The sequence below is a fragment of the Lygodium microphyllum genome, chromosome 26 (genome assembly GCF_053477565.2).
Source record: "Lygodium microphyllum isolate KBCC chromosome 26, Lygodium_microphyllum_v1.1.10, whole genome shotgun sequence".
NCBI classification, from domain to species: Eukaryota; Viridiplantae; Streptophyta; class Polypodiopsida; order Schizaeales; family Lygodiaceae; genus Lygodium; species Lygodium microphyllum.
In genome coordinates, this window is record NC_141160.1 from 90,073,664 (window position 1) to 90,087,917 (window position 14,254).

Consider the following 14,254-nt stretch of genomic DNA (forward strand, 5'->3'; position numbering starts at 1 on the left):
AAAAGGGACCAAAGTTATTGACCCATCCAGTCCTCTTGATGTAGAAGATGATGAAAGGGCTCAGGCCATCATCATGCTTCATTTGGATGAATCTTTAATTCATCATATTGACCAACTCTCCACTGCTAAGGAGAAGTGGGATGAACTTGAAAGGCTCTACGGCACTACAGGGAAGAAATCCAAGATCTTTCTAAAGATTGAGTTTTTTAGCTTGGAGTATAAACATGGAGAAGATCTATGTTCACATATGAAGGGGCTTATGGCACATCTAAACTATGTTCAAGCACCAATTCATGATGAAGATGCCATTGCCATCCTTCTGAAGTCTATGAAGAAGGTTTTTCCAACCCTTGTGACTACCCTAACTAATATCCTGAACCCAACCTTGGCAAGTACCATCCGGATGAAGAGAAGAGAAACCATATTGAAGGGACTTCAGCATTTACTTCCCTGGGCAAGTGTTAGTCCATACAGCTTCTATTAAGTGCTCCTTCTGTCACAAAAAAGGGCATATTGTAAGCAATTGTTGCTGGAAGAAATATCCCGAAAAAATGAAGTGCAATAAATGCAAAAAAGACCGAGCATATCACCACTAAGTGTCCTAGTGTTCAAGAAGTACCTAAGGAATTGGAGGTCAACTTTGCCTCCCAATCCATAGATGACCGACTCTTTTGAGTCTTGTAACACTCTCTACCTATAACCTTCTTTTGTAGCTTGATTTATAAAGGCATCTCATTGTGGATTAAGGGGGGGTATCCTATCATGATTTATCCAATGCCACCTAGCATTGAGGAGGGGTGTTGAGAAGTAAGCATGGGAACTCTCCTTATACTGGAGAGGATAAGGGTAGCTAGGTGTAAATGGATTGTAGGACAGGGGAGTAAGGGGAAACCCTAACCCTAACTCCTCCAGAGGCTATATAAACAACCTAAAGTACACACTCACAGTTGAGGAGAGTGTACTAGCTGTACCTTGAACAACTGACTAAGCAATATCTTATTCTTGTACTTGATCTCTCTCTCTCCCTCTTGTGCACACTTTCTCATGCTTCCAACTCTAATCTTCAACACCTAGGAGGAGTATCCTAATGTTCAAGAGGCAATATTCCCTCATCATCTGACAAATTTGGAGAGCCTGTTGAAGTGGTAGGGGAATGATATATTGTTGAGGTACCTGTAGAGGTACTCCCTTCCACAGAAGTTTGCCTTGCATCAATAAACTGCTCCTCATCCATCTTGTCCAAGCATTCTAATTCACTCCTATCATTTAGCCCTGCAACCTGTTCTTGTTGTCTTGCTAAGGCCTTCTTGATTTCCTGAGATCTGCACTTGGTGAGGATAGGATTGGATAAATAAGGGTAATTGTGTGACATAAATACTGCCCATAGAAGGCACCTTATGCGGTCTCAATGCCATCAGCATTCCTACGGCCTGATCTAATAATTTTTTATTCTAGGTCTGCGCCTTAATCAATAAATGAAGGATCGCCAAAGTGTTTAGGGCATATACAACAAGAAATCAGAGAATACATAAACACACCATCATGCTAAAATAAAGAACATAAGCATAAACATATTCTCTGTATACACTTCAACATCCATAACCAAAAACCTTTTATGATCCCATAATGCAGAAACAGAGATTCATACACTTAAAGAACATGACTCAAGCTTTGAGAACAGCCAACAACGACCATAGAAGCATGGCGCTATCCATTCTTGTATTTTTGAATCCACATGACTGACATCAAGAATACAACTGCTTGCATATCAAAATCAACGCCTGACATACAGGTATTCTATCCCATGACATTTAAAGACGCAATTACATAGGTTGATCTCAAATCACTATATCCATATATGAAAGTAAGAAACTAAGGTCACTAACAAATATCGAGTCCTAGGGATTCGTGCCCCTAACACTATGGATCGGCCCGAGAGCGCCGATATCCCAACTTTGCTTGGAGAAATGAATCAATCTTCTCATTCCAAGCACATGGACTCTGCTTCAAGCCGCCATACAAGGCCTTCCTCAACATGTAAACCTTCCCATATGAGGAACCAAAGCTAGGGGGTTGCTCTCCTCCTTCAAATCAGTGTTCAAGAAGGCTGATTTCACATCCAAGACGGGCCATCTCCTATGACTAGCCAAGGCAAGAACAGCACGGATTGTCGCCATACGAGTAGTGGGGGCAAAAGTATCATGGAAATAAATACCTGGGCAGTGAGAAAAACCTTTAGCAACAAGGCGAGCCTTGTGCTTGTCCAAGGAGCCATCATTATGGTACTTGGTCTTGAAGACCCATTTGATACCAATCACCTTCTTATGAGAGGGATGAGGCACAAGGTACCAAGTGCCATTCTTCTCAATAGCCTCCAACTTGGCTTCCATCATTTTCTACCAATGAGCAGACTGTAAAGCCTCCTTCACAGATGTAGGCTTCAGAGTCTTGCATAACATGGGACATCAAACAGTAGTTAGAGCAAACAAGCTCCATAGAATGTGCATGGTGCCTCTGTGACCTCGGCGGTCCATCCTGCAATTGCCACGCCTTTAGGGACCCCCTCGATCCCTGAATCTCGGAGTGTGCCACACAGGCCCAACGAGGAGGAGGCCGGATCTCACCTTGGCACTCTCCATCTTTTGCTGAAGTTTCTCAAAGGTCCAATAGCTTAGGAGTAATCAGTGAATCTAGTGATTGGGAACTAGGCTCCTCATCTGAAGAAGACTCCTCAAGAGACACAAGCTTGAGAGGAACAATCATTGGGGCCCAGCTATCATCAAGATCTCTAAGAACATGGTGGTCCTTAGCCCCCTCTAGGGTTGAAACCTCCACAAACCTAATGTCGTAGCTTGTGTAGACATCCCGCTTAACGGGATCATACAAGTGGTAGCCTTGAGATTGTGAGCTATAGCCCACAAACACCTGCCTTTTAGAAGCCACTTCAAATTTGTCACAATGTGTCTTCGAGATGTGAACATAGGCATCACACCACCCAAAGACACTGAAATAAGAAACATTTAGCTTTGACCCAAAGTATGCCTCATAAAGAGTCATACCAATGACAACGGAAGTAGGGGAACGATTAAGGATGTAGACTGCAATAGCCACAGTCTCAGCCCATAGACACTGAGGTGACAATGCTCCTAGGCCATCTCGATTACACTGTGATTCTTCCGCTCCAAGATGTCATTCTCCTAAGGGGTGTTGGTATTAGCAAACTCCTGGTGAATACCATGATCTACACAAAAACGAGAAAACTCATTAGAAATAAATTCTCCGCCCTTATCTAATCGTAAGGTCTTCAAAAACCAATCCTTAAAGTGGGACAAGGCCTTCGACATCAGCTTCAAGAAATCAGCCCCCATGCCATCGTGCTGTAATCATCCACAATTAGCATAAAATACAAGCTTTCTCTAAGGGACTCCATCCTCATTAGTCCACAAAGATCAATAGAAACAAGCCCCAAGGGTGCTGAAGACCGCCTTGAAGCCTTGTTGGGAACAACATCACGAGTTTGCTTCCAACGGATGTAGGATACACAAGGTTGCTGGCCCACCACAATATCCAGCAAGCCTCGAACAAACTGGTCCTTAGATGCCTTCTGAAGGTAATCATAATTGAGGTGGCCAAACTGAGCATGCTGAAGCTCGAACTGAGTTTGAGAGGTAAGAAGAAGAGAAGTCAAGACAGAAGAAGACCGCAACTTGTAGACTCCATTCTCCTCATAACTTGAAGAAAGAACATGTCTCGATGCTCGATCAAGAATCACCACATCAAATTCGACCTAAAGATCGAGGGCACAAATCTTGTGTACCAAGAGGAAGATGATACCCCAAAGCCGACACATAAAGTACCTCTGATGCATGGGAACCACCTCGTCGATTTGGAATAAGATGCATGTTTGCCCGTCCCCAAACAGGAATAGAAGAACTATCACCAATGAGAATCTGACAATGGGAAGGCTGCAAATGAGCAACACTTGCTAAAGGAGTCATGTGCCTGGAGGCACCACTGTCAAGAATCCAGTCTCGAGTGAATGGGACCTTTGATGCAGCATCAAAAGCCATTAGGGTCGAATCCTCAACCACCTCCAAATGGAGAAAAGCAGCTGATGAGGGAGCAGCCACCACTCCGGAATCCTTTGAAGATTTCTCATTCTTCTCCTTCTCCTTCTTCTCCTTGTTGAGGCAATCCTTCTTCCAGTGACCTGTTTTGCCACAAATATGACAAGTAGACTCCTTGTCTTTGTTCTTCTTAGATTTGTCTTCCTTCTTCTTCTTTTGGTCCTTCCCCTTCTTTTGAGAGGATAAACCAACCAAGGCCTTAGATTTCAAAGCGTTGGTTCCTTTAAGTTACTTCTCTTGGTCCGAGACCATATGAACCAACTATTACCACCACCAAAGAGTCTCAGACCACCCTGAAGTAATCAAGGTGGAATAAAAACAATTGAAGTGAGGTGGTAACTGTGAAATGAGAGTTATCACCATGTCTTCAGAAGTGATCACCTTCCCTGCATTTTGAACTTGCATCTGAAGCTGCCTTAGCTTATTGATATGCTCTCGCATGGATGATGACTTGTTGGAGAATTGTCGACACTCATGGCCTACATTTGCACTTCCAAAGAGACTCACTTCATGACGATCATCCAATTATACAGCTGATCCAACTCTAGCCATATCTCCTGAGCCACCATCAAATGCTCAATATGAGAGATAATAGCTGTAGTACATGAGGGAAATAAAAATGAGCAAATGTGAGCATTGAGTTTATCCCAATGTGCCTGAGCCTTTGCCAACTCCACCTTCTCACTCGAAGAGATTCTGGACTCGTCACATGAAGAAGGACAATGGATAGCCTTCGTAACAAGCTCTACCAAATTATAGGACTCCAAAATGGCAGGCATCATGACCCGCTAGATGCGTAGTTCTTGCCATCGAGCTTTTGATGTGATGGAAGAGCCAATAGGATGACATGCACCTTTCAGTCCATGATCGCCTGAAACTTGTCTTGGCCTCAAAAGACAAGTTCACCTACAGTGCCTGCAAAAAACACAAAACTGACTATGAAAATACAGCTTACTAAGACTATGTTTCACTCATCCTGCCCCTTCTTCACCCACCGAAGATGATGAAAGGGTAAAATCTGCACTTGAAGGCCAAAAAATCAGCTTCCTCCTCTTGGAATAGCAGCAAACAACATTAACTTCACCAACTTTGATCATTTCCCGCACGCCCCTCCCGCTCACCCTCAAATGCTGGAGACGCAGCCTTGTGTCATGGTGAAATCTCCTCTTTAGATGGGTTCTTCACTCAATCAATCCATCTTCACTTCTTTGATACCATGTTAGAGTGCAACGGTGTAGAAGCGTGGGACCAAGACTGAGAGAGTAGAGTGAACACGGAGAGAAGAGAGAGAGAGAAAGAGACATAAGAACATGAAGATCTGTTGTATAAAGTATGCTGAATACAAAGGAACATAGATATGTACATGGGTGCAGTCCGTATGTTTGTGTATCTTGATCTCGACAATGTCTCCCTGCTGGACACCTCGAAGTCTGCTACAATCTGCCCAATCTCTACCCTGAAATCTGCAACTACAAGATTGAGAGAGTGTGTTGGCGGCAAGCTATTTATAGCCTGAATAAAATGCCAAGAAATAATGAGGTCGCTTGCATTAAATGTGAACAACTATGCAAAAAAATTGGCCAACTATACATCAGTCTGCTGATTGGAATGCCATGTGGCAGTCCGACTCTGCATCTTGTGTGGTTGCTGTTGATGTGGCACTGTTGATGTGGCAAACCTACTCCACACACCAAAACTTTCTCAAATGACTACGTGGCTAGAAAATTGCATATGTACACACCCTAACTGAGAAAAATGCCTATCCAAGGGAAGACAATCTCTAACACCATCTTTGTTGGGCGCTAAGGTAATCTACAAGATTTGACTACTAGACTAACCCTTGTTTATGTGAAAAAATGTTAGTTGGGCTTGGACCAAAAAGATCATTTGCATGATATTTAACCTTTGTTCCAAAAGTTTTGTATGTTGAGGGTCTAGAGGTGAGCCTAAAACAAATATATATTAAGCTTTGAAATTACTATCACGTTTAAGATTTAGCCTTCAAGATTTTTCCTTTAATGCAATTCTAGTTCATTAATCTCTTCCATTCGTTCAAAAACCAAATCATGTAGTTTTAAAGTTGTATGGTTATGTTGCTTTGTGAGCCTATAGTGGTTGGAGCTTTAGTGATAGGTTATTGACAAAAGAGCACAATATTTTTTTAGTTTATCATGTAGCTAACTTTGAGATGGACAAATGTAAAGTAGGTGGTGTGTTCAATTGATTCACTTTAACTTTCTCCTTGGCCCACAACCCATAGATGTATGATGTCCTCACTTTTACCTTTGCCCCTCAAACTTTTTTCCTTTTCGATAACCAATTGTTCTATTATTGTATTGTTAGGGTAGAAGTGTGCCTATAGTGCTTGAAAGTTATTGATGGCTTGTTGTCAAAAGAGCCCTAATAATTTGTTAGTTTATCCAATATCTAATTTTGAGATGGATCAATGGCAAAGAGTGTCATGTTTAAATATATCCATTTCCATTTTTCCCTTGGTTCACTACCTTGAGATTTCTATTGTCCTATTTACCTCCCCACCTTCATTTTCCCTTTGGCCATCATATATTATCCTTATCTTCATTGCCCTCCTTCAAACATTTACCCCTTCCATAACTAAGTAGCCCCAATGTGCACCAAAAATGAAAGAGAAATTTTGTAGTGCTTCTTCCCCTTCTAAATAAGGGAGATTGGGGATTTTTGAACTTTCCTCTTCCTTTCTAAAATTTGACATGTTAAAAGAAGCATGCTTGATTTCCATTCCTCAAGATAATCTTGTATCATTTTCACATCTCCTGACAAAAGGCTCCTGACAACCTTTTGTCAAACCTCAATTTCTATGCTCTTGAAAGCCATGGCACTACCTTCATACTTGGGACACATTGTATTATGGGACACATCTTGTATTTACTTTCCTTTTGCAGCACCTAATCTTGCATATGTATGTATGTTGCAGTGTACACACTCATACTCATATGTATTTGTGTATGCATGTACGTTATAAGCACATATATGCTACATGTTGATCCTACATAGATATATGAGCAAAGGTTATTAGGCTTCACTAGAATTGATCATGTGGCATGTTTAGAAGGTTAGACATTGGGCCTATTTTTCTCATGTATCTTGTCTATTTCCATTCTTAAGCTTAATTATTTCCATCCATGACATCTATTACAACTAATAAATGCATGCTAGAGACATCACTGACATCATAAGTGCATCACATAAAGGATGACAATGGTGAATGGTAAGGATTAATATTTACAAGACAGAAGGATTTCATGGGTCTATGTGCAACAACAAGGAACCGAGCCTCTTATACTCGATCTGCTCAATGTGGCATTGAGCAAAGTCTATATGAGTTACCTATACAAAATCAACTATTCCAAAGCTTCGACCTCGTGCAATTTGTGATGGCTTCCCTTCTTTTCTTGAGGGGTTTCAAACTCATTCACCCTGCCTATGAAACTAATTGTAATTCTCTCTAAACCATTCATGCTATGTGTGGAAGCAATGCTTCTTTGATCTGACATATGTAAGAACAACAATATCTCAACCAAGAGACCCAGACAAGGTTAAGAACCTCCTAGCCACTCATCGTGTAACATAGGAAGCAAAAAATTAAAACCCAAGTCTTTGTCTATGGAAAGAATATCCTAAGGCAGGAACATCACAAATCCACATCTTTCTTATATGCATGGTTGAGCATTGGAGAATGCTTTGAATAAGTGCTTCTATGTTATTTAAGCTAGACTTAGGTGAAGACATTGTTCTCCTTAGATTCTAAGGTTTAAATCAATACTTGGAGTGAGGAAGCTGCTCAACACTTTTTATGTAAGCTAGACTTAAGTGAAGACATTGTTCTCCTTAGATTCTAAGATTTAAATCAATTTTTGGAGTGAGGAAGATACTTAACACTTGTATGATGCTATGTATTGTCGATGGAAACCTCTATGGCAATGCCTAATCACTTGGTATCATGTTACTCCAGGTTAGCTATGGGTATTGGGTGAATAAAAAATAAATATGTGTAAGCTGAAGGCATTTATATACTGGAAAGAATGCTCTAATCACAAACACAAGGGGAGGGAAACTTTTGGTATACAAACCGAGAGTACTTGGAGAAAGCTCACGTACGTGTTTATTTGTTGAGAGGAGGATAAAAAATTAGCAAGGGAAAGAATTTCAGGTGCTACTTCTTGATCTCACAAGTTTGGCAAGTGTTTCTTGAGCAGAGATGGTATCTGGGTGATGCTCTCCCAGCATGACTGTTCTAATACTGATACAGGTCCGACATAGTTCTTCTCCGGCATCGAATTGCCCACCTCGGAGAAGAAGCTTAGCGCGTGTTTCCAGCAACAAGGCCTTCATCACTGTGGCTTGCTGCCACACATACTCATCCACCTGCCTGTTCCCATCGGAAGATGATGATGATGATGATGAACTCTTCCTCCAGCACAAGGTTTTGCCTAGCCAGTCTTGAGACTGAGAGACAAAGGATTTCTCCACATCCTCCAACATGTTTGTGCATAACCTCAGGAGCTCCAATGCTGCCCTGCACCGCGAGAAGGTCGTGAATGCGCGAAAGGCTAACTGCAGAGCCCCTTTCTTTATAAATGAAATCAACTCCGTGGCCTTGAGCTCCACCAGCACAGGGTCATTTCCGAACCCAAAGACTAAAAAGCAAGCTGCCCAGAAATGCTCAGAGTGCAAAGCTATTGCTCCTCTCTTCCTCAAACTGTGAACCATAGCTTTGGCTGCAGCTACCCCTGCTCTCTTCCTAGCATAAACCTGCACAATCTCATTGAAGAAGATCCATCCTTGCCTGCCGCAAAGCTTTGCTAAGCCCATCTTCGCAAGAAGAGAAGCTGCATCCAGTTCGGATCTCTTCGTTTGAGATGTGTATCTGCAACAGGGCAGTGTTCTTAGTACCTTCACTGTGGTAGGCTGATCAGGATAATCCATGGACGCTGCTCCAAGAAGAGAGATGGGTACAGGAAAAGGTGCAAACCAGCCCCCAACCATAGCCATCCGGCAAGCCAGCTTTCTTGGTCCATCTAATTGTTCCAAGAATGTGAAGCTCACCCCTAACAGCTTTACCAGGAATGAGTTGCTCTTCAAGGTGGCTTCCTCTCTCGGCCCCCATGTCCAGTCTCCAACCAATCCTTTGTTCACTTTCTCAAGTAAAACAGATGGCATGATAGGCATCTCTGTGAGTATTCTGGACACCAAGCCCAACCCAAAGGTTAGCCTATCCAGCTTCTCTTCGATTTCCTTCAATGCGTCAAGCTCTTGAGAGGAGAACTCTCGTTTCCCTTTCATCAAAGAGAGGGCCTCTACACCAGAAAGGTATAAGAGCCTAAGTGGCTCCATATTCAACACTCTGGGCAGCCTTGTGGTTATAATCACATGCGAAGCACCACCTGCCCGCGGGAGGAGCTCAGAAACCTCTCTCCTATCCCACCAATCTCTTTCACTCTCTAGGTTATCTATGATAAGAAGGTATGGAACATCCCTCTGAAGCTCTCTCTTCACTCTCTGGAATGCTTCTCTTTCCTGCTCATCAAATGTTCGTATGCGGCCCCTTTCAGGCCCCACCTGTGTCTCTGTTCCAACATCCAAGCCCAGAAACACTGACAAGTTGAGGTAGTTTTGTCTGAAGTATCTGGCTTCACCCCCAATCCAAAGCACCATTCTATATCTTTGAGAAAACCTGTATGCAAACTCGAGAGCAAGCTCTGTTTTACCAATGCCTGCACCCCCTGATATGCATGTTGTTCCCTGCAAGTCAGGTGTGTTGAGAGCAGGATCCGATTTGCTTCTGATACTTTGGCTGTGTTTCCGCCTGCTAGTCATCTGCATACTTCTGCTACTTGCTCTTGACCTTGGTGGTTTTCTTTCTAATTCACCTTTGTAGGCACCGATATGTTTGGTACTTTTTCCAAAGGAAGGAAGTATTTCAGATTCTTTTTCTCCTCCTGCCCAAGGAATGTCTGATGTCATGGGGAATCCATATTCTTCTCTTGCTCTGAACCATCTTTCGGAGTCGCTCTTTCTTGTTGGAAAAGCGTGAAGGCCTCCTGGTGCGACAAAGCTTTGCCAGCGGTCGGAATCACTCTTTCTCCGAGCTGCAATTCCTGCACTGAGAAGCTCAGAATCAACCATAAACCTTCCCTGTAGCCTATCTGCATCACTTCTCCTCCTTTCATCTAGACCGTCTCTTGGAGCACTCTGCTTCCCTTGCTTCGACAATTTGTCCAGGTTGCCTTTTCTTGAGAGCTGAGACCTCGTTGCCTGCTTATTCCTGACATTGTCTTCCTTCACAATGCCACCATCTTCCTCATCCTCGGCATTGCCAAAAAGAAGCCCTTCAATGGCCCTCAATTCTTTCTCTCTTCCTACAAAGTCCAGATTCCTGGGGAATGGAAATTCCTCTCTTTCTGCTCTTTGCTTTCTAACCCTCTCTCTCTCCGCCACACTTCGTCTCCCGAGCCTTGTACCAAGTAAGCTCACTGCTCTCAGAATGCAGTCTCTCCAATTGCCATTGAAAGCTTCAAGTTTCCATTCTTCTATCCTTGAGAGGCCGTCCACAGCCTCTCTCCATTCCCTCTCCTTACCTCCGAAAAGCCTCCAAAGCTCACCACCTTCTCTCTCCCACACCTCCCCTCGCCTCTCCACAATGTCTCTTGCCAGACAATCCGAAGGCGCTAGGTCGAGGAAGAGCGGCACAAGGTTCTTTCTTTCTTGAAATACCTGCAATTCTTCAATGCTGTAAAGATTCCTGAACGTCTTTTTGTTGATTACGATCACTCCGAAGGTACACGACTCGATGATGCGACGTGCAATGTCATGGCTGTGGGGATCAGTGTAGCGAGCTCTATCGGCAAGGAAGCAGGCAATGCCTTGAAATTCGAGCTCTGCGCGCAGCCATTTTGAGAATCTGGACAAAGAGGAGCTGCTGCCATGGATGCCAATGTAGACATCGCATGTGCGGGGACGGAAGGAGGAGGTAGGGGATGTCGAGATGAACGGAGTTGGCGGCGCATTGGCGGCTGCTCCGGAGGCAATGGAGCTGCGGGCGGCATGTCGGGATATGGTGACGATGTGGACGGGCTCGGGGTCGGGGTGGAGGGGAGGCAAGCCGGCAGGAGAGGGGACTAAATGGTGGTGGGGATGGGGGCGGGCAGTGGCGGGGGCGGGGGCGGGGGAGGCATCGAAGTGGAGCTCCAAGAAGGCGTCATTGGAAGTGCGGAAGCTGGGCTTGGGAATGGGGGAGTGGGCAGGGAGGGGCAGGGGATGGAGGGGTTGATCCAAGGGGGGTTTGACAATGGATTTCTGCTCTTCTTTGGGGAGGCTGACGATATCTGGTGGGGGCGAGGGTGTTGAGGGGCTGAAGGGAGGGGAGAAAGGGGACGCAGAGGCAGAGACAAAGGCAGAGGAAGGGGGGGAGATGGGTTCAGGGGAGGTGGAGGGACCGCCGGAGGAGAGGCGCGGAGGTGAGGAGGAGGAGCCAGAGGAGTAAGGGGGGGTGGAGGTGGACTGAATAGGGCCAGAGGAGCCAGAGGATGCCTGACAGGAGGAGGAAGGGGGGGGAAGCAGAAGGTCATGATACTCTGCAAACCTGACAGTCAGGGGAGGCCTTGGAGGAGGAGGCTGCTGCTGGTGCTGGGGAGGAGATATTGAAGCAACCTCCACAATTGTGGTGGATGCAGAGGTTGTGGATATGGCGGTCGAAGAAGATGTTGATGCTGCTGCTGCTGCTGTTGATGATGCTCCACCTGTGATTGTTGATGTTGGGTGCTCGATTTCCATAAATTGAACATTGAAGGAGAGCTCTGCTTAGTCTTTTTCCTTGTTCGCCTTCTCCGTTGTCTTCTTTGATTTGAATTGCCCTTGTTTGCAGCTTGTTTGTCTATCCCTTGAAGCCATGGCAGCTGGCGTCACAGCAACGCACTGACGCAGGCGGCAGGGGAGAGCAAGATTAATGAGGGGACTGGGAAGTTAGTCTATGCAGTGTGTGCGGCGTGCCTCCCTCTCTCTCTCTCTCTCTCTCTCTCTATGGCTTTTCCAAATTGCAATTTGCAGCTGCCAACTTCCACGCACAGAGAACAAAAGGGGCACTCGTGCAGATATGCCCAGACACAGACACACAGAGAGAGAGAGAGAGAGAGAGAAAGAGAGACAGAGACAGAGAGAGAGCGTGTGTAGGTATGTCACGACTCACCGGTGTCCGTATTTGTTAAAGAAAACTGCAGGGAAGGAGGGAAAGAAAGCTGACGTAAGGAGTACTGAGGAGTGAAGTGAGTAGGGTAGCCTGGAGTGGAGTGAGACGGAAAGAAAGAAGAGCGCTTAGCGCTGCGTGTGTGAGTACAGTGAGTAGAAAGGTGGCATGCAGGCTTAGGCTATCTATACCTACGCTTGTTCGAGCAGAGAGAAAGGGCACTTTCTTCTGTTCTGTCCCAGACAAGGACCCGGAACCTTTTTCGAAACCCGTACCCTGAATATCCCACATCTCTTCCGCTTTGCATCTCGCTTCGCCGGCCTTCATATTAACTAAATCGCAGCCTTCATATTACCTACGTTTACTGTCTATAGCCCATTTTAAATAGATTAACTTACAAGGTCATAACAGTTATGTTATGGACTCCGGAGCTTGTGAGCAATGTATGATATTTATACAATGCACTGCCATTACAGCATATTGAGGAATGAGGAAAGCAAGAAAAGGAACGCTATCAAGATACAATTAATGGGCAGGGCTTTGATCGAGGATGATGCTCCCACACCTGCATTATTCCATGCTCTGAAACAAAAGCAATGTAGAGAGACTATTTGCTCAGTGGTGGATGCTGAGGGAGAGGAGCACAACGATGATGTATCCATTGCTGGTGTCTTTGTTAGACATCTCTCAAGTATTGTTGGGCTTCAACCGGTGCCTTGTCAAAAATGAAGAGGGGCAAGTCCCCATGCACTGATGGAATTCCTGCAGAAGTGTTCCAAACTTTGTGGCCTGTCTGTGGAAATGATCTATGTACATTAGCAAATAAATGCATCAAGGATGGTCAGATTCCTGCTAAATTCAATGAGGGCCTCATTAAGCTCGTACCTAAGAATGTAGCTAGAACTAAACGCAAGCACTAGAGGCCACTAACAATGCTAAATGTAACTTACAAAGTCATTGCTAAAGCTCTGGCTATCATGCTCAAGTTCATGTTAAAAGATGTATTGCATAGGGCTCAATATGGATTTGTGTGAGGGAGAAATATTCAGGATGCCATCCTCAATATTCTTGTGGCTATGGAGCATGCTGTTGAGCACCAAGGGAAATTTGTCTTAGTCAATATGGATCTTGATAAAGCTTATGACAGGTTGAGGTGGGACTTTCTCATGGCTGTTATGCATAAACTTGGCTTTGGAATTGGGTTTGTTAGTATGATTGCAACCTTGTTCACTAATGCTTCTGCTAAAGTCAGTGTGAATGGCTTTATGTCTCACGTGTTTCATCTTAAGAGGTCCGTTAGACAAGGGTGCCCCATTGCCCCCTTGCTATTCACTATTGCCACAGATGCTCTACTCAAGATGCTGGATTGGAAGGTTCATAGGGGCCTCTTAAAAGGCCTTCCCCTGCCGGATGGGAAACAGTTCTGTATGTAGCTCTTTGCAGATTATAATTCTTCCATCATAGAAGCTTGTAAGGAAAATGTGGAAGAGTTTTTGAGTACCATAGAGCTCTTTGCCAATGCCTCAGGTGAGCTAATCAACCAGCACAAATTTGAGATCCTGTTTCTTGGAGGGGAGGACCCCCCTGACTGGATTGAAGGAGTTGGGTGCAAACTAATTAAGCCTGGGCAAGTGTTTAGATACTTGGGGGGCCCTCTTACCTTAGGTGCTTCCACCATGGACAAATTTAGTTGGCTGGTATCTAAAGTTGAAAACAAGATCTCCACGTATGCCAAGGTGCCTTTAAGTTTTGGTACCAAGCTTGTGGTGCTTGATAGAATACTTTCACCCCATCGGTGATGTTTGTTGCTTCTATCACCCCATTTGCGAAATCTCAGTGGGAAAAGGTGGACAGGATGCCGAGGGAACTTCTATGGAAATACGGGGAGAAAGAGACAATGCATAGT

The 14,254-nt window shown here is 44.5% G+C and overlaps 1 protein-coding gene across 1 annotated transcript; it reads right to left on the bottom strand.

The window, feature by feature from the left end:
- Window positions 1–8,245: 8,245 nt before the first annotated feature.
- On the bottom strand, window positions 8,246–12,429 carry LOC148013524 (uncharacterized). Its single transcript, XM_087668219.1, has one exon. The coding sequence runs from the start codon at window positions 11,937–11,939 to the stop codon at window positions 8,313–8,315; it is 3,627 nt and encodes a 1,208-aa protein (XP_087524345.1). The 5' UTR covers window positions 11,940–12,429; the 3' UTR covers window positions 8,246–8,312.
- Window positions 12,430–14,254: the final 1,825 nt, after the last annotated feature.

What these genes read in the sequence shown, in the direction of transcription:
- LOC148013524 (XM_087668219.1), bottom strand. Translation starts at nt 11,939, where the DNA reads ATGGAAATCGAGCACCCAACATCAACAATCACAGGTGGAGCATCATCA.